Source organism: Peromyscus californicus, unplaced genomic scaffold, assembly GCF_007827085.1.
Source record: "Peromyscus californicus insignis strain IS unplaced genomic scaffold, ASM782708v3 Scaffold_11__1_contigs__length_118956290, whole genome shotgun sequence".
Lineage (NCBI taxonomy): Eukaryota > Metazoa > Chordata > Mammalia > Rodentia > Cricetidae > Peromyscus > Peromyscus californicus.
In genome coordinates, this window is record NW_026294402.1 from 114,242,761 (window position 1) to 114,269,948 (window position 27,188).

General features: G+C 43.7%; 1 protein-coding gene across 1 annotated transcript in view; it reads right to left on the minus strand.

Annotated features, from left to right (window-relative positions):
- Nucleotides 1–302: 302 nt before the first annotated feature.
- The window catches only part of LOC128101251 (sodium channel protein type 11 subunit alpha-like), a 66,823-nt gene continuing 39,937 nt past the window's right edge, over nt 303–27,188 (minus strand). The window contains 8 exon segments of the mRNA XM_052724214.1: nt 303–1,909; nt 5,043–5,313; nt 7,282–7,382; nt 13,346–13,487; nt 16,463–16,516; nt 18,002–18,271; nt 18,676–18,777; nt 24,671–24,844. Of these exon segments, the coding sequence (XP_052580174.1) occupies nt 882–1,909; nt 5,043–5,313; nt 7,282–7,382; nt 13,346–13,487; nt 16,463–16,516; nt 18,002–18,271; nt 18,676–18,777; nt 24,671–24,844 (2,142 nt within the window). The 3' untranslated portion in view covers nt 303–881.

Below are 27,188 nucleotides of genomic sequence, written 5' to 3' on the forward strand. Positions count from 1 at the left end.
TGGTTCTAGGAAATGGTGGGCTGGAGCCAGTTCAGGCTAACTCTTGAGCATTTAATACATGCATTTCTTCCCAGCTCCTTATCCAGTAACTTCCGTGTTTGTGCCTTGGAACCAGTCATGGTGGGGACATTCACATCACAGAAACCTGTGACTGCTGAAACACAGGCCTCTTCCTCGAGAAGAACCCACTGCTAACACCTTCCTGACAGATGGCTGGCTCCAGGCCATATTAAACCACAGCTTACACAACCACCACCAAGAGGGACATTTCAGCCCCCTGTTCCAATGAAACACAAACTGGATGTTTCATTTATCTGTTTATTTGTTAGACACCTGTGACAGAGATCGGAGCTTCTGAAGATGGTGCTAACTGACAAGTCAGGATCATGCTTCCAGTTTGAGCTATACACCCAAAATACTTAGAGCTGGTAGAGACAAATTCAACAAGCTATTTGCTTATTGCAGGTTTTGACTTTTCATTTAACATGCAAAAGAGACATGAAAAATTAAATAGACACCTTGGGAAATGTACCGAGAACACAACCTAAGATTTTCATGTGATTTTTTTCCTTTTCATTCTTTTACGTTTACATAATTTGAACTGTATTTCAAGCCTACCATTACCGTCAACGTCTTTTGCGCCCTTTCCATGTCTTTCTTCATTAAACCAGCCCCAGTGATTCCTGGGTAGCCTTATCTTAAATCCCTTCGAGCATCATTTTTAAATGAACACTAATATATCACCTCTTTTAGCACAGAAAACAAATGAATGGCTCGTTCAGGGAGTCCACTGCTTGTTCGTAGGCTGAGCTATGGCTCCCTAGAGCTCAGAGGCTGGAGGCTAAGCTGTGAGGCTGTGAGGTAGGGGTGAAGATGAGGGCTCAGTCATAGTGAACCTTGACCTTGGCCATATCCAAGCTAGACAAGTCTCCATTGCAAAATGTTTGGTGTGATGAACTTGACCTGTCTTGTAGCTTCAACTTGATCACCTTCTCCATGTGTTTTCGGAAGGCCCTTTGGATGACAGCAGCACACAGCTCCTCCTCCTTTCTCTTGGTGGTGGTAACAATGGGCTCGTACAACTTTCTGAAAGGATTGGCCTCCATGAACTTCTCCTCCATCATTGCCTTCATGGTATCTAAGCCACTAGAGTTCCCGAGGACCCTGGTGGTGAAGGCAAAGAGAACATCCATGCAGTGGAGGCGATCACCGGTCACCATGGGCAGGTCCATCACTAGAAATTGAAACTTGTTAGGCTTGGCCACACGCAGCGGCTCAGGCAGGGCATCGGCAAAGTCAGAGAGGGCCGAGTACTGGATGAACTGTGTTGCTTCGGGATCAAACTTCTCCCAGATCTCATAGAATATTTCAAAGTCATCTTCACCCAGAGGGTCCTCGCTTTCTTCTGTGGCCGTATTGAAGTTCTCTAGGATCACGGCAATGTACATGTTGACCACGATGAGAAAGGAGATAATGATGTAACTGACGAAGTAGGTTATGGCTATCAGTGGCTGCTGACAGTGGTCTTGGGAGGAGGAGTTGGAGGCTTTGGAATCCAGCATGGGGCTAAGGAGAGCATCCCAGCCAGCTGAAGTAGTTATCTGGAAGAGACAGAGCATGCTGCCTGAAAACGTTTTAAAGTTGAAGATGTCATCGATTCCAGAGCTGTGCTCCACATTGGAAAAACAGTTCATCCCAAAGATGGCATAAATGAACATGACCAGGAAGAGCAACAGACCAATGTTGAAGAGAGAGGGGAGAGACATCATCAAGGCAAAGAGGAGCGTCCTGATGCCTCGGGCTGCACGAACCAGTCTGAGGATTCGGCCAATCCTCGCCAAGCGAACGATTCTGAAGAGCGTGGGTGGGAAAGGAATGTCACTGTGCTCCAGGCCAGACACCAAGGTACCTAGAGAGGGAGGACCAGTGAATTTCCAGCATGCACTCCAGTTTTGAACCCAGCCAGTCTTCCACCTCAGAATCCCACTGGGGCCAACATGTTATCCACACTTGGTCATTTATATACAAAACTAAGAAATGTCCACCTGTGTTTCAATTTGAAAAACAATCTCTAATTGTTTTTCATACAATTATAGATGGGACTTTTGATGGGGGCTGGGAGGCATATGCCATTGAAGACAAGTAAAGAAACTATAGGGCAATTTATAAAGGGCTATTACCTATGTTGCATTTTCTTTATAGCTACCCATGGGGAAACACCTACCATGATTTTCCCTATTTACTTAATGCAGATGGAAAACAGGCCATTTTTTTTCACACATTGAGTATTTCAGAGTGCATGGAGACATTTCTGCTGAAGTTTGCCTTAAGCCTTGATTGAGCTACAGAGAGAAATTGTGGAATCTGAGAGAGCCAGGTTTATCAGAAGGGACAGGTGTTTATCATCTAGGGTTCCAATACAGCCCTCTGCAGGTGAAGACAGACTAGCTGCTGTGGGGGTAGGGAGCTGTGGGGAGCTGGGGGGAGCTGGAGGGAGCGGGCGGCCCTGAGATGCTCCTCTTTAGTTCACAGTTGCCCACTAAGCGCTCATGTTTGACATTCTGCTCACTCCAAGGATACCACTGAGGTGTCCAGATTCACAAAACTTACATATGCAGTTGAGAGACATGTTCTCTGCTGTGGACACCACAGAAATGGAGTCCCAAACAGAGCTTTGCACAAACTGATGAATATTTGGGCCTAAAATGTCACCCTGTTCTTGCCTTGCCTGCTCAGCAGGTAAGAGCCAAGGGGTATTAAGGAGTTTACATTTTGGCCCAAATATTATAGAATGGCTGGAACATGCTTGCCTTGTGTAGACATGGTTTTCCCCTCGCTCTGAGGTCATTAGGAATCACGACAGTGAAATGTTTCTGCCAGTCTCCTAATGACTACAGAGAACTCACTAGTGGTACCTCATCATCTGAGTGTGTAAAAATAGTTTGCTCATTGAGCAGATGATCCTAACAAGGTATGATGGTATCAACTCGTCAACTCAGCACCACCGGCCCTTTCAGGCTTAGCCTTAAATACTTCCTGGACTAATCAGGCCTGTATGAATCTGCCCTTTCTCTGAGTACAGTTTTTGTGAACCACGTGATTTGGTGTTCAAACTAAAATGAGTGAGTCCTATTCACCAATTGGACTGCTAACTCCTAGAGAGAGAGGCTCACTTCTCACACTCATTTGGCACTACTGTGAAAGCTGAGGAAGGAGCTTGGGAAGGTGTGGAGGTCAGGTGTTGGATGTGGACACATAAAGGTACATGGAGTTCTGCCCACGCTAGTGAACAGAATTCGGCTTCATGTGAAGATTCGTCCTATGCTGGAGCAGAATTTCTAGTAGCGTGTGTGACTTCAGTCACCTAGGAGCTGTTGGATCTCAGAGATATATCTAGAAGCAGAACAATGCCCAGCACGTGCTGGAAGGGGCGATAGAATGATGACCCCCTTTGCATGTGGGCAGAAGGGCTCATGGCCACTCCCTTTGGGGGTGGGGAGGTTGCACTCATCTGATCACCATTCTCTAACTTCTATTGATGTCAATTTCACCAGAACTTGTGATTGGGACTGATTAATAAAGATCATAGATCTAGTTTGCTGCCAATACGTGGGTCTATTTAAGCTATCTACATAAACCTCACAGCTTTGAACCCAGGCAGACTCTCTGAGACAATCTGCATCACCTAGTAGCAAGAGAAACCAAACAATCAGCTCTAACACCTGTGATGCAGCCTTTCCAAGATGGGACTGAATCACTCATTTGTAAAATCCAGTTCTCCTTGTCTTTGTTGCATTCTGAACTATGAGAAAGCCTCTTGCCGCTGCCCCTCCCCCCACTACACAATGTAAAAAGTGAAGTTAAGTCAGAGGTGACAGCTCACGCCTATACTCTGAGCACTCCGGAGGCTGAAGTAGGGGGGTTAAATGAGTTTGAGGCCAGTCTAAGGTATATGATGAATTCCACATCAGCCTGGACTAGAGTGAGACTCCATCTTAATTCCTCCTCACATAAGAGAGAAAGTTAAATTAATGGATTAGTTAAAATCAAACTTCAGAGGCCCACATTGACTAAGGGTTCAGCCATGTGGAAGCATGCTTGACATGCACAAGGCTGAGTCTGATTCTCAGCACTGGAGGGAAAAAGTAAGAGAGGGTTGGAGAGATGGCCCGGAGATTAAGAGTGTGAACTCCTGTTGTTGTTCACTTGGTCACCAGCCCCCGCACCAGGGTTTTACAACAACCTGTAACTCCAGATCCAGATAGTCAATGTCTTTGGCCTTGGTCTCCTTGGTCACCCATACACATAATTTTAAAATGATAAAAATAAAAAATTTCCAAAAAAGTAAGAAAGAAAGGAAAACAGAAGAGAATAAAGTATACGATAGTAATTATCTTTCTTCGTTAAGCTTTATGGTTTATGGAGCATGTCTGTGGTTATGAAAAATCCACTGATTATGCAAAGTGATTATGATGGTGAGTGGGGTCAAAGCAGTTGAGACAAGTACAGCCCACACCCTGGCTTGTAAACACGGGATTCAGGATAAAGAATAGGGACTGTTTATCATGTGAGACAGTCTTGACACCTGAGTAGGAGGCAAGGGAGTCCCAGAGATGTCACATAGTCCAACAGCTGCTCTGGTACCCTTGTGAGTTTTGAACACAGGTACCAACATCAGTACCAATGGCCAAACTCCTAAAACCAGAAACCGCCCGATGGGGCTCACGGTGGCACAGAAGAGGTAGAATTCCAAAGCACCCATCTGAGATGTCAGGAACCACTGCAAAAACTGTTAGTGGAGAGACCATTTCCCTTCATTGAACAAGCAGATTCAACTGTGTGCACAGTCAAGAAAATGGAAATCATTGCCTTGTGGCGACTTCCCAGCGGGGCATGCCTTCCATAGCCCTCCCCCATTTTCCCAGATACTACATTAAGCCTAATCTGTAGCTTTGTGGAGAAGCTTGACACACTTCCAAAGGATTATCTTTAGGTTTACTTCTGCCTCACCCTGGAAAGTCCTGGCTACTGGTTTTACTTACTAATGATAGAAAGAACCACGACCACACAATCAAATAAATTCCAGCCATTGGTGAAGTAGTACTGCCTCAAAGCAAAGATTTTGATGAGACACTCTATGGTAAAGATGACCACAAAGGCTATGTTGAGAATATCAAAGATTTTCTTCACTTGTTCGGTCTGGCCGTCAGATTCAGCCATCATGATAACCATATTTAGGACAATAAGACCCAAAATGATGACATCAAAGACCTGGCTTGTAACCAGGTCGAACACAAAGGCTTGACATTTGTTCTGAGGAGGAAAAAGAAAGAATAAAATTATGCCATTAAAACAACAAAATATGTTTTCGCTTACAATGAAGGCAGTTCCTTGAAATATACACAGAGCCCTTTCAAAGGACAAGAAATTCTTATAGCCTCCCATTGTTACTTTGTTTCAAATTCAATTGGGTGACTGTTTTTATGTGCTTAGGCTTTTCTTTTAATTCTACTTTAAAACAAAAACAGAAATCAAAAATATCCTCAGTAGCAACATAACTTCGGTGGTGTGATGGACTAAGATATGATGGATGGTGGTGTGTTGGACTAAGATGTGATGGATGGTGGTGTGATGGACTAAGATGTGATGGATGGTGGTGTGATGGACTATGATATGATGGATGGTGATGTGATGGACTATGATATGATGGATGGTAGTGTGATGGACTATGATATGATGGATGGTGATGTGATGGACTATGATATGATGGATGGTGGTGTGATGGACTAAGATGTGATGGATGGTGGTGTGATGGACTATGATATGATGGATGGTGGTGTGATGGACTAAGATGTGATGGATGGTGGTGTGATGGACTATGATATGATGGATGGTGGTGTGATGGACTATGATATGATGGATGGTGATGTGATGGACTATGATATGATGGATGGTGGTGTGATGGACTATGATATGATGGATGGTGATGTGATGGACTATGATATGGTGGATGGTGGTGTGATGGACTATGATATGATGGATGGTGGTGTGATGGACTATGATATGATGGATGGTGGTGTGATGGACTATGATATGATGGATGGTGGTGTGATGGACTAAGATGTGATGGATGGTGGTGTGATGGACTATGATATGATGGATGGTGATGTGATGGACTAAGATGTGATGGATGGTGGTGTGATGGACTATGATGTGATGGATGGTGGTGTGATGGACTATGATATGATGGATGGTGGTGTGGTGGACTATGATATGATGGATGGTGGTGTGATGGACAGTGGTGTGATAGACGGTGCTGTGATGGATGGTGGTATGAAGCTGATATAAAACAGCTCATGTAGGCTTCAACAATATAAAGATAAGCCTCAATGTCCATATCTGCATTTACCTAAGAGAGAAATGCAGAGAACATCTACTTACCTTGGACAAAAATGGAACAAACATTTCCAAGGCTCTGTTTCCATTCAGAATAATTAGAACTTCAGCAAAATTCTGCATTAAAGCAGTTCTCACACGTTAGCTGTTAATTCTGGTTGGAATAGTCTAGAAAAACAGCATCCCAGCCCAACAATTGCTAAAGATGGAGGACTGATTGTTTCATAGGATGACTGGAGGGATGTTGAACATGAGTTCCTTTTTTTTAAGTTTTAAATTTTTTAAGATTTATTTTAGCAGGTTGTGGTAATGCATGCCTTTAATCCCAAGCACTTGAGAAACAGAGGCAGGAGGGTCTCTATGAGTTCAAGGTGGCCTGGTCTACATAATGAGTTCCAGACCAGCCAGAGCTACATAGAGAGACCCTGTGTCAAAGAAAATAAATGTATTGTTCAGGCTCTTTGTAAATGAATATGCATGTCTAATTTTCCTAAGAACTTGGGTGCATCTTGGTTTTTTTTTTTTTACGTTCTAAGATAACACGTATAAATATTTTAAAGATCCTAGGGGCCTGGAGAGATGGCTAAGTGGTTAGGAATGTATACTACTCTTACAAAGGACTAGAGTTCAGTTCCTAAGCATCTGTGTCAAGTGGCTCACAACTGCCTTTAACCTCTGCTCTGGGGGAATCTGATGCCCTCTTCTGGCCTCTGTAAGCACTGCATTCACATGAACATTCAGACACAGAGACACATTTCCACAAATAATTTAAAAACAATAAAAAGAATACTTCTTTTAAAGTTAACAGGAGATTTTTTTTGTTAGAAACCTGCGCCCCTCACAATCTTGCATCCAATGTGTGTATTTAGTGTCAGGTGCTCTCACCAGTGGCCTTGGGATGGGTTTTTGAGGTTTTTTGGTTCCTAACTTTTTCATTGCATTGTAGTATTTCTTCTGTTCTTCTGTCATAAAAATGTCTTGGCCACCTAAGTACACAAAGAGATCAACAGCTAGTTAATTACCGCTAGCCTAAGTGCACGGAGAGATCAACAGCTAGTTAGTTACCACTAGATATGTTTGTGAATCAAGTCCTGAATTTTTAGAAATAATTTTAAAGTTACATGTCACTTTTATCAAGAGTTCATATTCCAAAGGGAATTGAAAGAATATGGACTCAGAGACCAGAAGGAAAATTGATTTTAAAATAAGGAATAAAAGAGAAATAAGGTCATTTCAATCAGTTATAGCTTACTTTTTAGAACATAAAGTTTACACTTTCTTTATACAACCCTTTAAAAAACTAAATACAGTTCAGCTTGCATAAATTAAAACATAATAGAAAATATGCTATATTAGACTTCTCTACTAGTAATTAGCAACAAAAACCTTGGAATAAAATCCTATAGAAGAGGAAGGAGATGCAGGGAAGGGGGTAAAGGAGGAAGGGGGTGTGACTAAAGCTCGTTACAGACGTGGATGAACATGTTAGTTAACATGAACCCACAATCATATGCACAGACAACTGGGTGAAATTTTAAAAAGAGAGAGAAAATGCTATAAAAATAGCACTGAAATTATCTTAAATAATTAATGTAACATTTCTACTAAAAGTTAATTAAAATCTTCCCAGAATAATTCTTAAGAAAAAACATATGAGTTTTAAATATTTTCACTACTAATAAGGAAAACAAGCTAGGATTTTCATTTCTAGAAATTCATGGAACAAAAAAATCTAGAAATATCAGATGAAATAGAACAGAATTCTTTAGAAACATGTAACTGAACTACTTTGGAAAAAAAGAAAAGAAAGTATCCAGGCTCTGAAAATTAAGAGATAAGAAACAAAATGATAAGTTTGTCCCAAAGCCACTGCTGGAGGCTGGAGAGATGCTTCAATGGTTAAGAGTGAACTGCTCTTGCAGAGGACCTAAGCTTGGCTCCTTGGCTCCCAGCGCTGACATCAGACAGCTCACAACCATCTGTAACTCCAGCTCCAGTGGATCCCATGCCCTCTTCTGGCCTCTTCAGGCACTGCACTCATGTGCTTGTGTACACACACACACACACACACACACACACACACACACACACACACATAAAAATAACATTTTTTAAAGGGAAGGAAAGTATGCCCAGACAATGAAAGCCAACAAAAGACTCAGTTCCCACTAGCAGTAAAATGCTGCTCTTCTCCAATTATTTGACTGCAGGTTCGTATCTACTGGGCTTGGATTTGAATTTTCTTGTGTGGACCAAACTTATACAGTTCTAAAAATCAGCCTACTTACCAGGTTGCTTTAGGATGCTGGGCAGAAGTAAATAATATTCACTATAATAGTGTTAGCTTGACTTCTTGAGACTGTAATACATATGCTCGGGATAAAGATAATGAGTAACTGTATACTTAAAATATTTATTTTTGTTTTAAATTATGTTATATGTATGTTTGTGCGTGGGTATGTTAATGTGAGTGCAGTTGCCTACAGAGACCAGAAAAGGGAATCTAATGCCCTAGAGCTGGAGTGAAAGACAGTTGTGAACTGTTCAACCTGGGTGCTGGAAACCAAACTCTGGTCCTCTGCAAGAGCTATGCATGTTCTTAGCCTCTAAGCCATCTCTGTAGCTCCCTAACTGTAGAAATTTTAATTTTTCATCATCTCCTGTGCTCTTGAGACCAAGTTTCTCAGTGTAGAAAAGAGAAAACACATCAGAAAAGAGGGGAAGTGAATCATTAGACACCTGTTTCTACATCTGCATTTCCTTGTGGCTTTGAACTTGAAGTAGCTCTCTCTCTCTCTCTCTCTCTCTCTCTCTCTCTCTCTCTCTCTCTCTCTCTCTCTCTGTCTCTCTGTCTCTCTCTCTGTCTCTCTCTCTCTCTCTCTCTCTCTCTCTCTCTCTCTCTCTCTCTCTCTCTCTCTCTGGAAAGACCTAGAAACAATGACAGTGCCTGTACCAGAACATGGTTTTGAAAACCCCCAGCATTCATGAGCAAACTGGCCGATGCAGACAGAGGGAAGAGGGTCCATCTTAAACCTGCGTCTTCCTGTCACTCAGACACAGAAATGCTGCCAAGTAAAAGGGATTTGTTTTATCTGAATCCTGATTTGGGCCCAAAACTTTAATATAAAGAAACAAATAAAAAGGTAAAAATTAATAAATCAGGAAAATTAAAGATATCTGTGAGTGTTTACATTTTAAAAAAAAGTCAGTGATCTCAGGTGAAGAACTTAAGGATGTCTCTGCCCAAAGGACTTAGAAAAACAAGGACAAATCAGGAGATGGGAAGAGATAAAGTGGGTCATGGCAGCAATTAATGAAATGGACAGTAAGAGAAGAATGCAAAGAATTGAAGAAACTGGGACTTGGTTCTTTGAAAAGATAAACAAGACTGAAAAACTTTAAGTCACTATTAGTCTCTCTAAGATTAAAAAAAACAACTAATTAATAGAGCTAGAGACATAAAGGAGCCACATACAGAGACACACCCCAAAAAATTTGCCAAAATGAAATTCATTATTTTATATACTAACTTAGAAAAATAAAGCCACACATGGTAGGTAGCTTGTGTATGTAATCCTGGTAGTTGGGTGCTGAGGCAGAAGGAGGCCAGCCTGAGCTACCCTGTGAGTTCCAGGCTAGTCTGTCTCAAAATATCAACAACAATAATAGTAATAATAATAATAGCAGCAGCATTGACTATCTTACTAAAGAAAATTAAAATGGCATATGACACCTGAATAGAGACAATTTGATGAATTTGAAGAATTCATGTGAAGTTTTTTGGGTAATGTAGTGACATTGTTGTGGTTATGTTTGAAGCCAGACATGTGGGTGTAAGCAAGAGGGCTCAGCACGTGAAGAAGCTTGACTCTGCCTCACAAGCCTGGAGACCTGAGTTCAATCCCCAGAACCCACATAAAGATTGAAGGAGAGAACTGATTCCACAAAGCTGCCCTCTGATTTCTACATGTTCCATATACCTCAGTATATCTGCACATGTACATATAATAATAATAATAATAATAATAATAATAATAATAATAATAATAAATGACATTTAAAAACAAGTTTTAAAAAAAAGTTTGAGACCAACCTTGGCTTCATTGTGAAACCCTGTCTCAAAAAAATAATGAATAAAAAACAGCAGACTCCAAAATTTAACTCTTCCTGGGACTGTTCTTTGTTTTTCTGTGATTAAAAAAAAACATATGTTTTGAAATATTTATGATGAAATGAATACCACAGTAGGAGTCTGTGGGGGTGTCTCTGGCAGGAGGATGTTCTTCAGTATTAAATGTTACACTGTGTGCTGGGTGTTTTGGGTTCATTCTAGAATATTCTTATACACTTGAAATTTTCCAAAGTAAAAAAAAAAATAATAAAACAAAAAGATGCTGCGGTGTGATCTACAAAAGGCTTCCCAGCTGTGGGGTTAAGTCGAAGCCGCAAGGCTGACATCCAGATTGCTGGTATTGATTGCAATCAGGACGAGCATTACAGAGGGGACCCAAAGTCACTCCTCCTCCCTGCGTAGCAGACTCGGTGAGGCTGTGCCCCAGCAGCACAGGACTTCCTGCAGATGCTGAGGTTAGTCAACAGGAAGGTGATGTTCAGATGAATCAGAAGAGGCCAATGGAAAAATATAGAAGAGCCTTAGCATAGTTATAACCACCAGAGAGCAAACGCTGAGAAAAGAAAGCCCAGAGGGGGAGTTTGATTCCACAAAAATACTCAAGTCTCTAAGTTTTAAAAAAAAAATTTAATGCAAAAATGTGGGAAGGGGGGTATGGCTCAGTGAGTGAAGTACCTGGTGTGTAAGAATGAGAACCTGAGTGTGACCCCTGAGACCCACATAAAAAGCCTGTGGGGCTGGGTGTTGTGGCTAAGTGGTAGAGCACTTGCCTAGCATGGACAAGGCCGTGGGTATCATCTCAACACTGAAAAAATAAAGCATACAAAAGCTGAATGTGGCAGCACATGCCTGTAATCCCAGCACTGGGGAGGCAAAGACAGGCGGATGGATGCCTGGGGACAAATCAGTAAGTTCCAGTTCAATGAGAGAGAGACTCTGCCTCAAAAAAATAAGGTGGAGAGATACAGGGAAGATCCCAGTGTCAACCTCCAACTTCCACATACATGTACACAAGTATACAAACACACACACACACACACACACACACACACACACACACACACACGCACACACACACACACACACACACAATGTAAGAAGAAAGTCACAAAATAGACTTAGTAGATTGGATATACATAAGAAAAGGATGACAATTTGTCTTTAAAATAGCCAAAAGATGTGAACAGATGGTCCTTAATAGTAGTTAGGACCCGGTCTGTAACAAGGCATGAACCTCACTACTGAGCAGAGAAAGGAGCAGAAAAGCATGAGACACTTTCTGCATCTGTCTAGGAAAGAGACTGTAAATGAGCAGATGGTGAGACTCAGTGCAAGGCAGTCTCCGTCTGGAAGGTCCCTGGGCAACATCTCTGATGTTTTCATTACAGGAACTTATACTAAGAAAATAATCAGAGATAACCAGAATTTTAAGAATGCTCATGATTGGTCAAGCCAGGAAGAAATGTAGAAATGACTTAACCGGTAAAAAAGAGACAAACAATTAGAGAAATTATGGTCTATAGTTCAGCTCCTGTGTGTGCTTGTGTGTGTGTATACAGGTATGTACATCCTTGTGTGTGCAGAGGCCAGAAAAAGACACTGTGTGCCTTGCCCTACCCCTCTCCACCTTCTCCCCCTGCAGCAGGGTCTCTCACTGAACCTGGAGCTAGGCTGGAAGCCAGCAAGTCCCAGAGGCCCTCTTGTCCCTGTGCCCCGCAGCACTAGAGTTACAGGCATGTGGGAGCTGTGCCCAGCCCTTTACATGGGGATGGGGATTTGAACTCAGGTCTTCATAGTTGCACAGCAAACATTCCTACCCACGGAGTCATCTCTCCAGCCCTGAAAATTCTTAAAATGATTTTATAAAATAGGCTATGACTAATGAGATCATACACCTCAAAATTAAAAGTATAAGATAATCCCAGTATATATATGGTTAAGAAGTTGGCTGGAGAGATGGCTCAGTGATTAAGAGCACTGGTTGCTTTTAAAGAGGACCTGGGTTCAATTCCCAGCACCCATGTGGTGGTTCACAGCCATCTGTAACTCCAGTTCCAGGGAATCTGACATCCTCTTCTGGCCTCCATGGGTACTACACACATGGGGTACACAGGCATACATTCAGACATACCAGCACACATTAAAAAAATTTTTTTGTTTTTTTAACTGAAGAAGATTATTCCAAATTATGCCAAAATGGTGAGGCATTGTCTAAAGTGGTCATCATTTGATGACTGATGTAGAGGAATCTAAATTGTCTTTTATTTTTCTGAATTTGCAGTGTTAGTCCAGAGGTCCAGAGGTTTTCAGGATCAGAAAAAGAAATATCAGATTGTTGCTGTCTGGGATGGGAGCCTGCCTAGCTCGCCTCTCCCTGTCATCTGTCAGAGCAGCTTAAGGCGATCTCCTCAAGCTGGTGGGAGCCGGGACACAGTAACTCAGAGAGGAAAGCCTTTTTCTTTATTGTGCATAACAAAATACTCTTGAGATGTTGTTGATATGTGACTGCAATGTCACACATGCTAATCATGCTAGTTGCTAGTCTCTTCAGGGCCAATTAGCAGCAGCCTGAAACTCAACAATAATAATCTGAATTAAGACAGAGCTCAAATGCCATGTCTGAGCAGAATCCAGATTCCCTGCCCTTAGCTTTGAGAAGACCACTCTGGTCTTCTCCAGGCTAGAGAAGGCAGGATCCCTGGCTGCTCTTGAGTAGATCGGATTGGCTGCCCTGAACAGCCTTCTACATGAGAATGACATTCCCTCAAAACCTTGGCAGAACTGGGTGAGACAGCCCAGCTGGGCCAGCATGCACACTTATCTTTTTCTGCTGCTGATTGAAGTTGTCAATAATAACGCCAATGAAGAGGTTCAGGGTGAAGAATGAACCAAAGATGATAAAAACCACGAAGTAAAGATATGCAAGGTGATTCGCCTCAAAGCTCGGCTGCTCATCTTTCTGTTGGGGACATTTTAATAAGAGAAAAACGATTACTGAAAATTCAAGCCACCCTAGCTGCCTTGTCCAGAGGACCTGAGTGGATTTCCCCGGCAAGTTTAACTGCATAGCATCTTGCTGGCAGCTGTGAACCGCTGGGCGCCTCTGGTTTGGTCCCTTGCTTAACTCATGGTGCACAAAGTGGGGGGATAGGAGGCAGGATGTTAGGGCTTTTCTCCCAAACAATGAGAAGCATTAAGGGATGAAAAGAGGGGAGGAATTGTCTTTTGAAAGTCTCCCAAATGTCTGTATGGATACGCCATTGAGGATGTCCCAGCACTGGACACATCCACCTTAAAAAGAGGTAACCAGACTCCACCACTGTTCCACACACCCCAGATGTCACACTCTGACTGTGGCTGTGTCTTCTCACACATGGTCAGCACCTGGCACACCTTCTGAGAGTAGATTCTCAAGACACGTGGAGGAACATGCAGATGGATGAGTGAGTGAGCGAGCGAGTGAGTGAGCGAGCGAGCGAGTGAGTGAGCGAGTGAGTGAGTGACTGAGTGAGCGAGTTCCTGTGTGGTCAGTAGCTGATGACAAGTGTGGTTTCCCAGCTCAGGGCATGCTTCAAACCACTCAAGATCCTTCTCAGCCAGGTTTCTCACTTCATCTATCTATCTACCTAAGTACATGTATGTTACACATGCATCTGTATATGCTTGTTCACATGTGTTGTGCATGTGCTTTTACATTTTATTATTTATTTATCTCCCTCTCCCTCTCCCTCTCCCTCTCCCTCTCCCTCTCCCCCTCCCCCCTCCCCCTCTCCCTCTCCCTCTCCCTCTCTCTCTCTCTCTCTGTGTGTGTGTGTGTGTGTGTATACGCCATAGTATGTATATGGAGACCAGGACAACTTGCAGGAGTTGGTTGGTTCTCTCCTTCCACCATGTGGGTCAGAGGGATCAAACTCAGCTTAATGGCAAATTACCCACTGAACCATCTTTCCAGGCCTCACTACCTTAGGCAGAGTCTCTCATTTGAACCCAGATCTCACCAGTATAGCTAGTCTGTCTAGCCCACTTGCTCCTGAGCTCCCATCTCCAAGTACTGGAATTATAGGCAGGGAATGTTCCCATGCCAACCCAGCACCTATGTGGATTCTGGGGATCCGAACTCTGGTCCTCAATCATACACACATATCATACACACAAACACAAGCAATAAAAAATTTAAATTATATATATGGCACATGTAATTATGTGATTTAAATATTACAATAAATTATAACATTAACCGCTAAGTATCTACTACTAGCTTTGGCTCTCCAGGAATGAGGCTTTATTAATGTACTGAGAATTAAGCTAGTCGTTTGTTGCTGTGCATTATCCACATGCAAATGCCAGTCTGTGAAACTATGATGAAACAGCCATGCACACTCTCCTCCCTCAGCGCTGCATCTCTCCTGTTCCCAGTCCACCTGTCTGCAGCCCTCACCTCATCTCAGGCACCAACTCTGAGGTTACCCAATTACAGTAGCCACACATGTGTCATGATAAGAAACTAAGAAAACTTCCCCCACTGGTTCCATTCTTGACTCAACCGTCTGTTCATTGTCCAGCTCCGGGGAACTCCCTTCCAGTCCGTCAACTGAACCAAATGAGGAACAGGAAACAGACTGGACTGCTGAGTGCATTTCCAGCTTTGGGACTCAATGCTCACTCTCTCTTTCACTGAAACTCCACAGTTGGCAATCACCGCCTTTACTCCCCAATGAGCCTGAAGTCATGAGAAGTTACTCCTTTGCTCCAATTGAGTTCAGTCTTAATGCTTCCCCATGATTAGGACAAGCAGACTTTGAAAGGTGGTTTCCTGCTCTCCATCACTTGGAGATAAGCTAGAGGAAGTCGGGGTACCTTGCTATGATGCTTAGTCTCTGTCAAATTGACACAAACTAATGTCACCTGGGAAGAGGGAACCTCAACTGACAATGGCTTCTGTCAGATTAGCCTGGGGGCAAGTCTAGGGAGCATTTTCTTAATTCCTAATTGATGCAGGAGGACCTAGCCCTAGGCAGGTGGACCCAAGTTATATAAGGAACATGGCTGAGCAAGCCAGAAGAAGTGTGCTAGTTTTACATCGACTTGACACACACTAGAGTCACTGGAGAGGATGGAGCTGCAATTGAGAAATGTTTCCATAAGATGGGGCTGTAGACAAACCTGTAGGACACAGTGAATTATGGGTGGTGCTTCCCTTGGACTGAGGGAGGGAGTGGTCCTGGGTGCTATATGAAAGCAAGCTGAGAACACCATGGAGAGCAAGCCAGTAGGCAGCACCCTCCATGGCCTCTTCATCAGCTCCTGCCTCCAGGTTCCTGCCTGACTTAAGTTTCTACTTTTGTTTCTCCCCTCGATGAACTGTGATATGTAAGCGAAACAAACCCTTTTCTCCCCTTTTGGTCAGGGAGTTTCATCACAGCAATGGCAACCCTAAGAAGAACAGGAAGTAAGCCAGTTTTACTCTGGGGTCTCTGCTTCAGTTCATGCTCCCAGGTTCCTGCCTTGAGCTTCTGACCTGGTTTCTCTCGGTGATAGCTTTTAACCTATAAGCCTAAAAAACAAACAAAAAAACCTCCTCCTCCCCCAAGTTGGTTTAGCCAGAGTTCTATCACAGCAACGGAAATCCGGGACACATGTGATTGTCTTGTTCCTGTTAGGAGCCCCATCTCCTAAGTGAGTGGTTTTCATTTCTTCTCTTGCCATGCAGAGAAAATGTTGGACTCTCTGGAATCCTGGGGTGTCAGACTCAGTAGAATACATGAGAGCTCTTTTTATCAGGCAATATCTATACCATCATTTTGCCTCCAGAAGAACAAGACAGAGGATCTGGAATAATAAAGCCGTCATGCAGGAAGCTTGGGGCTGTCTGTGTTCTCATATCATCTCTGGTTTGAGCATACCATTCTAGAACATAGTGAGACATTGACTCACCCCTCTGGAATCAACAGCAGCATTCATAATGTCCAGCCAGCCCTTGTATGTTGCCTGAAACAGAAGTAGAAAAACAGACACAGCTGTAGACTTTTTTCAACAGATGCATGCCCTGCAAAAGCTTGCCAAACCCTTGGGCAGGTGTCCATTCTGCCCCAAAGAGAGTTCCTCACAAAAGAACAGTAGGAAGGACAGGAGGGGGATGCTGTACATTTTCTCTTTCTTCTTCATTCCCCCAAGACTAGTGATTTTTAAACAAAATAAATTTCTACACTGTAGGTTGCTTGGGAAGGGTCTTTCTGATAGCACGTGGTTGTGCTACCTGCCTGACACCTGGCTGCTGCAGCTTGAAAAGAGAGCTGTTGACAATGTCATGGCCTGCACCGAAGGATCCTCCTCTCTGGCAGGTGTTCTGAACAGCGAGTGAGATATCATAAAAGACAAGGCAAGCTGAATAGACCCTGAAAGGGGTATTACTATGTGTGATGGCTGATCTTCATTGTCAAATCGACTGGCTGTGAAATCACCTAGGAGACACACATTGGGGCATGTGGTAAAGGTGTTTCTGAGGAGGTTTAAGTGAGAGGAGAAGATTCGTCCTGAGTGAAGGTGGCACTATCCCACAGGCTGGGGGCCCTAAGTGAGTAAAAAGAAAAAGGCGATCTTTGCGCCCAGATCCATCTCTTTCTGTTTCAATTCCTGACTGTAGAGCCAGTATGACCAGTGACCTCACGTTCCCACTGCCACATCTCGAGAATTCTCACCACCACATCTTCCCCACCATGGTGGTCTAGTCCCTCAAACCACGGGCAAAACTAACCTGCCCTGAGTTGCTTTCAGGCGCTGTGGTTAAATGAGAAATGTCTCCCCCCCCCCCCCACAGGCTTGTGTTGGAACACTGGGCCCCACCTGTTGGTGCAGATATAGACCTTAAGGAGGTGGGCCCTTGCTGAAAGAAGTGTGTCACTGGGGACAGGCTTTGAGATTTATAGCCTGCCTCCCCTCCTGTGTGCAGATGAAATGTGATCATCCAGCTTTTGTTTTGTTTTTTTTCTTTGGTTTTTCGAGACAGGGTTTCTCTGTGTAGCTTTGCGCCTCTCCTGGAACTCACTTGGTAGACCAGGCTGGCCTCGAACTCACAGAGATCCGCCTGGCTCTGCCTCCCGAGTGCTGGGATTAAAGGCGTGCGCCACCACCGCCCGGCGTGATCATCCAGCTTTTGAATCCTCCCCACCACACATTCCTCTGTGATGGACTGGATGCCCTTTGGAGCTATAAGCTAAAATAAAACCTCTTCCCTAGCTTGCTTTCTGTTGAGCATTTTAGCATAGCAACAGAACAGTGACTAACGTGTCAACTAGTTTGTCAAAGAAATGAGAAAAGTAACTAGACTAGACACTCTCCATGAAAACTAATTCCCAAAGAGGCTGCCCCACCCCCATGCCACCTCTGAGAATAGGACTAGAATCCAATCTCAGTGGAGTTACTATGTTTTTAGTGACTGATCAGTCTCCCAAGTTTTCTTTCCCCAGAACTTACCACTTGCAGCAGAGCGAGGTAGGCATTCGCCACATTGTCAAAGTTGACTTTCGGGACCTTCCACAAGTATTTGCTACCTTCACATTGGCTTCGATTTTGAATTTTGGTGTGACTGATGTATTCATTTATATCTGTCTCATTAATGCATATTCCAAACTTCCCAGAAAAAAAATTTACTCCCAGGATGCAAAATATGAGCCAGAAAATGAGGCAGACCAGCAAGACATTGAGAATGGCGGGTATGGCACTGATGAGGGCATTGACCACAACCTTAGGGAGGCAAGGCAGAGGAAAATGTAACAGGCAGGACACCCCAAAAGCTCTCTGTCTTCCCAGGAGGAACCCAGTGTGCAGAACTGGACCTCTGGAGTTATTTTGTCTTTACTATGATCATCTCTCTCCCAGCCCATAATAAGCTCTGCTTTCTGCTCATATGGCCACCAAGGACAACCTCAGAAATGCCCTGTGAAGATGATGTTAGACACACAGGGCATGTCTTTCCCTAGGATGCTGAAGGGAAGACAGAGGCTGCCTTGGCTGTCAAGAGACAGACCACAGCATACATAGTCTTTTCTCTACTTTTCATAGTCCAGGCCTGGTCTGGTTACATAGAACCCCAGGAGAAGCTTAAGAAAAGCCTGTCCTGTTAGCTAAGTTTCCACTCATCCATGTACCTTCATTCCTTCAAACTGAGACAGCGCCCGCAAAGGCCTCAGTGCTCGCAGAGTCCGGAAGGACTTCAAGCTTGCTGAGTTCGTGACACTGACCACAGATACCTGTGGAAGAGACAATGCTTGGTGAGGACAGTTGCCTAGGCAGCCAGAAGTGCCAGTGCAGGCTCAAAGGCGCTCTCTCTCTCTCTCCCTCCCTCCCTCCTTCCCTCCCTCTCTCTCTCTCTCTCTCTCTCTCTCTCTCTCTCTCTCTCTCTCTCTCTCTCTCCTTTCTCTTCTTCTCCCTTGGTGTGTATACGTGTACGTGTCTGTCTGTCTGTGTACCTGTGGGGGGGTGCATGTGGAGACCAGAGGTCAACTTGTGGTGCTTTTCTCAATTTCTCTCCACCTTATTGAGACAGGGTCTCTCACTGAACCTGGAGCCAAATGGACTAGAATGACTGGCCAGTGAAGCCTAGTGTACACCTGTCTCTGCCTCCCTGGTCCTGGGATTACAGATGTGTGCTAGCTACTGTGCCTGGGTTTTTACATGGATGCCAGAGATCCACACTTAGGGCCTCATGCTTACATGACTCTCTCTCCAGCACTATCGAGGACCCTATTTCTGAGACGTTAAGTACAGTGACAATCCAGGTCCTGCTGGAAGGGCAAGAGCAGTTGCAGTGAGAGGGATACGTTTGTGTCATTTGAGTCACAAAAGACGTTGAGAAACTGGTGTAAATTCAAGGAAACCAGATGGCCATGACATAGACACACAGGACAAGATCATAAATCAGACTGGGGCAGGAACATGTGTGAGATGGCTAGATTACAAAATCTGTGATCAACATTAAATATTTTTACTTAGATAATAGTAAAGTGCCTGCCTCCCAAGCATGTGGACCTGGGGGTGGATCCCCAGTAGTCATATAAAGAGCCAGGTGTGGGGGTACATGCCTGTCACTCTCGTGACGGAAGGTAGAGACAGGAGGATCCCCGAGGAGGCCAGCTAGCTTATGTACATGGTGAAATTCCAAGCCATGGGGAGTTCCTACCTCAAATGGAAGACACCTGAGGACAGACACCTGTAGTTAACCTGCCAGCCATGCTAGGCTGTGCACATGCAAGCCGTTAGGTACACTCACACAAATACACATGCATGTGAATGCATGCCCCCAAAAAATAGAAATAAAAAGTGTTTTAATACATCATTTTTTAAATAAGGTTTTTATTTTGTTGGGAGAGTATTTAAGCAGTTTCCAGCAAACTCTACTCTGCTTTACCTTACTCAGAGAGAAAGGACAGTGAAGGGGGGCTGTTCTGGAGTACCAAAGCAAGACTCTCATATGGGAGGGGACATCCCATGGGGACATTATGCACCTATTCATCTGAGCCTCAGGCTAGTTTCTGTTCCATCAAATTTGGAGATAGCAATCAGATTCTCACACCAAAACAGCCATGATCTTTTCCACTCTCAATCACTGTTCAAGGGGGCAGGTCTTCTAGTGTGACTTTGTTTTTATTTGTATTTTTTCCTGACTGGCATTGATCATTCTGCTCTTTTTTGAGACCCCCATTAATGTATAATATATACAATTTATATATAATATATATAATTTGTATATGTTATACAATTTATATTATACACCACCATGGTATACTATATGATTTGCTACTTCTTCCCCATTTTTTGTACGTATGTGAGCACCTGCACTCCACCACACATGTAGAGGGCAGAGGACATCTTGCAGGCATATCTCCTCTCCTATCATGATCTGGCTCAATGCAAGCACCTTCACCTAATGCGATAACTCACTGGCCCATGCTAGTCTAACTGCTGTGGAATATCACAGGACACAGTGGTCATATTATATGGACTTGTTCTCCTTTGATGAATACCTGGCTATGGTGATATTTTATTTGTACTGAAATGTGATTTTATTTGTATGTTAATAAATAAAGTTGCCTGGGGGTCAGAGCTAATAGCAAGCCATAGCAGAGCTGGGCATTGGTGGCTCACGCCTTTAATCCCAGCTCTTGGGAGGCAGAGCTAGGCGGATCTCTGTGTGTTCAAGGATACAGCCAGCATGGAAACACACACCTTTAATCTCAATACCAACCACAGAAGACCTGGAGGTCTGTACAGACAGGCAGTGACGAGGAGGTCATGTGGTTGGGTTTACAACCAATGAGAAGGCAGAACAGAAAGTCTATATAAAGACAAACACACAGGAAGTAGGTCTCTTGCTGAAGAGGATAGCGACAGCAGTGAAGAATAAGACTCTTAGCTCTGACCTCTTGGGCTTTCATCTCTGCATTGGCTCTGTGTTTCTCATTTAATAAGACGGTTACTTCTACACTAGGCTACCTCCTTTTCTTTGTTATAAGGAATATCATAAGCTGACAGACTTTTTTTTCTTGGGTATATATCCAAGAGTTTCCATTGATCTATAATAGGAAGTAGCATGCCTAGATTATAAATAGGCACTATTTGTAATTTTATCAAATACCACAAAACTTTCCCCATAATGGCTATCCCAATTAAATTGTTAGCAGCAATTAGAGATTCTAATTTCCAATACTCTTCTTGACACAGGTGTCACTTAATTGTAAAAGATGTTTTTCAATCTGAGTGATGCGAACTTTCACTTTCAAATGCATTTCTGTGCTGACTCACGAATTCAGTCTGCAATTATTCACATGTGAATAAATGCAACCGGGTTTCTCCTGTCTGTGTCTTCGCTCGTTCTCACCTTTGGGTGTCATTTTCCTTGTGATCTGTATTATATATTTTATATATATTATATATATATATAATATATATAAATATATAAAGTTGCCTGGGGGTCAGAGCTAATAGCAAGCCATAGCAGGTGTACATGACAGGTATTTATATATATAATATATAATACTAAGTTCTGGGGTCTAATTTGTCTTAATTACAATTTTAGCATTGCCAAGTAGAAAAATAGGAGTTTTACTTTTTTTTTTTTTTTTTTTTTTTTTGGTTTTTCGAGACAGGGTTTCTCTGTGTAGCTTTGCGCCTTTCCTGGAACTCACTTGGTAGTCCAGGCTGGCCTCGAACTCACAGAGATCCGCCTGGCTCTGCCTCCCGAGTGCTGGTATTAAAGGCGTGCGCCACCACCGCCCGGCGAGTTTTACATTTTAATGGAGTTGGACTTACTTATTTTTGTTTTTTAGGTTTGTGTTTTTCTACTCCAGAATTATTATAAAGATCATTATGTGGACTCTTTTAAACTTTTTTATTTGTTGGAGGAGGACATTGTGTGGAGCTCAGAGGTCAGAGGACAACTTGCAGGACTTGGCTCTCTCCTTCCACCCTACAGGCTCCAGGGATTGAACTCGGGTCATTGGGTTTGGTGGCAAGCACCTTTATCAACTGAGCCATCTCGATGGCCCCCATTGTATGTAATCTTAATTGATTTATGTGTAATCTTGGTGGTTTTCATAAGAATTCCACCCCCCCCCCTCCACTCTTGTAGGCTCAAATGCCTAGTCACCAGGGAGCGGAATTGTTTGATAGGATTATAAGGATTTGGAGGTGTGGCTTATTGGAGGAAGTGTATCACTCAGGGAGAGGGGCTTTGAGGTTTCAAAAGCGCATGCCAGACCCAGTCTTGCTCTGTTTCTCCCTGCAGATCAGGATGTAGCTCTCAGCTCCAGCACCATGCCTGCCGCCATGCTCCCCACCATAATAATAATGTTCTAAGCCTTTAAAACTGTAAGCAAGCCCCCAGTTAAATGTTTTCTCTTATAAGAGTTACCACAGTCATGGCGTCTCCTCAAAGCAATAGGACAGGGACTAAGACACCTGCTGTTCACAGATGAGGAGACAAGAAGCTCACAGGATCAGTTCCTAGATTCAGTTATGGAGCTGAAGAGCCATGAAACTGAGAGTTTCCTGCCACAGTCTATACAGTGTAAAGACCAACCCTGGGCCTCACTGGTGGATTGTCTTCTCTGTGACTCATAGGCACATAATTATAAATTTATGTTATGCTGTTTACATCTGTTGCTAGGTTTTGTTCTGTTTATTTCCTTACCAATATTGTACTTGTCTTGGGTTGAACCAGCAATCCCAGCAAACAGGAGGTGAGGCAGGAGGATCAAGGTTCCAGTTCATCCTCAGTTCCACAGGGAGTTGGAGGCTAGCCTAGGCTACATGAGACCCTGTCTCAAAAACAAACAAGCAAGGGTTATGCTTGTCTCATTTGGATAGTTTGCAGTTTCCCTCTTCTATTCTTCAAAACAACTTGATTAATATTGAATTTGTTAAAACATAGTAAAACTTGCCTGTATAAACCATCTGGGTCTGTTGATGTTTTTTGACACTGTGGCTTTAGAATACTGTTTGATATATTTAAGGATTGCTGCTAGATTTTGACTATCTATTTTGAATTTGCTAAATTTAAATTATTTATAGGTTTCACTTGTGTTTTCTCGTCTTTATGTGCATGCACACTGTACATGCGCATGCGGAGACCCAGAAGTCAATGCCAGTGTTGTCCTCAACCACTCTCCACCTGATAAGTCTCAGAAACCTGGAGCTCACCAGTCTGGCTAGTGAGCACCAGGGATCCTCCGATCTCTACCCGCTCAGAGCTGGAATTATCTCACCGTATAGATGTGCCTGGCTCTTGTGCATGGGAGCTAGGGATCTGAACTCAGGTCCATGCTTGCACATCAAGCACTTGGCCAACTGAGTCACCACCCCAGCCCCTTCCCTACTTTCTTAAGTAGATGTGGAATCAACATAATGGTGGGAAGAATGTATGTGTTAGAGCCCTGCACCCTAGAGTGAGACTTCCTAGGTTTGAATCTCACCTCCACCTCTTCTCACCAGAGAGTCTCGAATAGTTCTTAGCCTTTCTGAGTTATTTTCTTCCTCTGAATATAGGGAAAATAAAAGTCCCTTCCACAAAGAGTGACTATGACAAGAAGAGGGAAGAAGACATTTGGTACAGGTGGCAGAAAACGTGGCTGTTGGAAGTTTTTTTTTCTCTAAATGTATCATGATGCCATCTTGGGTTTGTGCCTGGTAGCCATGGCAACTGGAGCAGACAGGTAGAGTGCCAACCAGGTCTGTGGAAATGCAGTTGTGGGCATTCCCTAAGGGATCGAAGAAGGGAGACTTGAGATCCCTCTCCCAGCACAGGTTGTCTTGGGAGTGGAGGGCTGATTGACAGCAGGACTCCATGATGCACCTTCCTGTAGAGGGGGTGGGACTTTGCAGTGATGCAGCTCGTCTAGTGTCACCCACACACTATAAGAAAGCCCCGTGGATTCATCCATCTCACCAAGTGGAACTTAGAAATTGGACTTTAGTATATCGGCGGTCATCCAGGATGAGTAAACAGACACTGGTGGTTTCTCCCCAGGAAAAGTTAAGGTAACAGTGGTCCAGAGGAAGCATCAGAACATGCTCCTTATTATTAACTTTAGCACTATAGGCCTGGAGATGCGAAGCCCAGCATCACCACGAGTCTGTTCTATATCCTGAAGCTAGTTGTTAACCTTCTAAGCTTCAGGATCCTTTCTCTTTAGTGTGGCAGATATCATACAACACTGCTGAGCTCCCAACTACAATGTGCATCGAACAAGATAACATAGGTGAACCTTCCTCTCCTACTTCCTAAACACCAACCAGCACCAGAAAAATGGAAAAAGAAAAAAAGTTGGAAGGAGAAGGAAACATGGGGAACGCCCGAAGTTCCTCTGGGTTTTCATCAGACACAAGCAGGGTTCAGAGAGAGAGAGGTGGAGGAGTGTCATCACGGAGATGGTTGGAGCAGTGTTTTTATGAAAGGCAACTATAGAGGCAGGGCCCGAGAGGACTGGACCACAGGTGGACAGACGACAGTTAGCAGTCAGAACTGTAACAGTGCGCACTGTGATTTTGAGAGGACCAGTATGAGGATCACAGGAAAGGCAGCCCCACCACGGTCCCCTCTCCCATCCCTGCCCCAACCCAAACAGGGCGCAGAGACGGTAAACTTACGATTACAATGAGGAAATCGAGCCAGCACCAGGCACTGGTGAAATACTTCCGAAATCCAAAGGCCACCCATTTTAGAATCATTTCCAGAATGAAAATAAATGTGAAAATATTATCAGTACATCCTAGTAATTGACGAATTTTGGGCCGCTTGGAAAAATTGGCATCTTCAAATATCTGAAAGAATAAAGCACAGCCATAGGCCAGGTTGAATATTTGCAGAGTTCCTTCCTGATTTTGAAATTTTTTTTATATTTTATATGGATAAAAACTAGTTGGTATCTTGGTGATGAAGTTTTTGTATAAAAAGATTAAGGCAGATTTTTTTTCCAGTAAAATGTATTCCTTGATTAAATAAATATGGAAAATTCCATGTCCATGTTTCTGTGACCCTGGTGATCTCACGGCATCTCCTCACTGGCCCCTGGTGATCTCACGGCATCTCCTCACTGGCCCCCTATGATGGCTGATGTCGTCAAGTGACTAGAATCTCTTAGGCGACACACCTCTGGGCATGTCTGAGAGAGTTTGTAGGCTAGATTACCTGAGGAGGGAAGAATCTCAACTATGGGTGGTTCCAGCCCATGGGCTAGGATCCTGGACTAAATAAAAGAGGAAAAGCAAACTGAGGACACCATTGTCTCTCTGCCTGCTTCCTGACTATGGACGCAATATGACCATCTGCCTCACACTCCAGCTGCATGACAGACTGTACCCTCCAAGTGTGAGCCAAAATAAACCCATTCTCTCTGTGGTGGTGAATTGTCAACACAGTTTTGTTAATTTTAATGGACACAGTCTTCAGTCACCTGGGAAGAGACTCCATGATGGACTGTGCAGAACAGGTTGGCCTGTGGATTTGTCTGTGTCTGTAATCAGTAGTCTAGATTGCAATAATCAGTGTAGGAAGAGCCAGCCCACTGTTGCCGGCACCAATTCCTGGGCAGGGAGGGGATCCTAGATTGGATACATATAGTGTGGGTCCTAAGGAAGTATGGATGCATTCATCTCTCTGCTCTTGACCAAGGATGTAGCCTAGTGGGCCTAGCTGCTTCAAGTTCCTGTTTTGACTTCCCCACAATGATGGACTATAACCTGGAATTATGAGCTGAGTAAATCCTTTCTCTTTAAAGTTGCTTTCATCGGGGCATTTTTATCGTAGCAATGGAAGTGAAACTAGACCATCCCCTGAAGTTGATTCTACTGGGTAGTTTCCACATCAGTGAGAAAGGTAACTAATACACCTCTGAATCTGAGTGTCTTCCTACATAATAGATTGCCACATCATTTTCTGGGCTTCCTCATCCTTTCAACTGTTACCAAATGTATCTTTCCAAGTTTCCCAGAAATACCATGCCCTAGACCACTACTTTAACCATCCAGGTCCCCTTAACAACTGTATTCAGTGCCTTTCCATTGTGTTCCTAATTCTATACTCTATATCTCAGCAAGCCTGGAGTCCATCATCTCCCATGACTAACAGCCTTACCAATTCACGGTGCGTATGCACACACGCACACACACACACTACAGATAATATCATTTTGTGACTGCATTGTGACACACTAAAATGGAGAAGCTCTGGACCAAAGCTCTTGGTGAAAATTTGACTATCAAACATCCATTAAATGTGATTATGGAAATGAGACCTGATGCTTTGAACCTACCTTCTCCATGCTACACTCAAACATTTCCCTTGCCCACTCTGTGTGTGTGTGTGTGTGTGTGTGTGTGTGTGTGTGTGTGTGTGTGTGTGTGTGTGAGAGAGAGAGAGAGAGAGAGAGAGAGAGAGAGAGAGAGAGAGAGAGAGAGAGAGAGAGATTGAGATTCTTCGGGGCCAATAGAGTTAGGTATGATCTATCATTTCAGCCTTTCTATAGTAAGAATGAAAGCAAGGAATGAGAGAAGGGGGGTTGGTACTAACCCTGCCCAAGATACTTAAGAAAACACTGAAAGTGGGCAGAAAATCGGTCCCATTTTAGGTACAAGGTAGGGCCACATCCTAAGGGGGGAAGAATTCAAAAGAATCCAACCAACTCACTTCCACATACCAAACTCAACTTTGACTAGAAAAAAAATGTCCTTATATTGTTTAGAAGTAAAATACCTCCCATAGGTATTTTGATCGTTGGTTCCCAACTAATTCACTGTTTTTTGTTTTTTGGGGGGCATATCCCTTTTTTTCTGCTTTCTGATCCCTGAGGTTGTGAACAGCAGCCTCGTGATCCTGCTGCCATGGTATCGGGCTATTCCTACCTCCATGCCTTCCTCACCATGATGGGCGGCACCTTGAATTGTGAGCTAAATACAAGGCAAAAAGTCACTAACACAGCTCTTGTCTCTTCTCTGTCCTGCTGGCTCCTGCTCAGCCTTGGGAACTTGGCTGAGCTGACATTCCACAGGAAACTGCCCTGTTCCCATAAGGTTGGGTTGAGCACTGATCCTGCTCACTACCCTTCGGCCTCTCCTGCTCTGAGCCCATCACTTACAACTGTGGTGTGTAATCACATGGAGGCCAGAG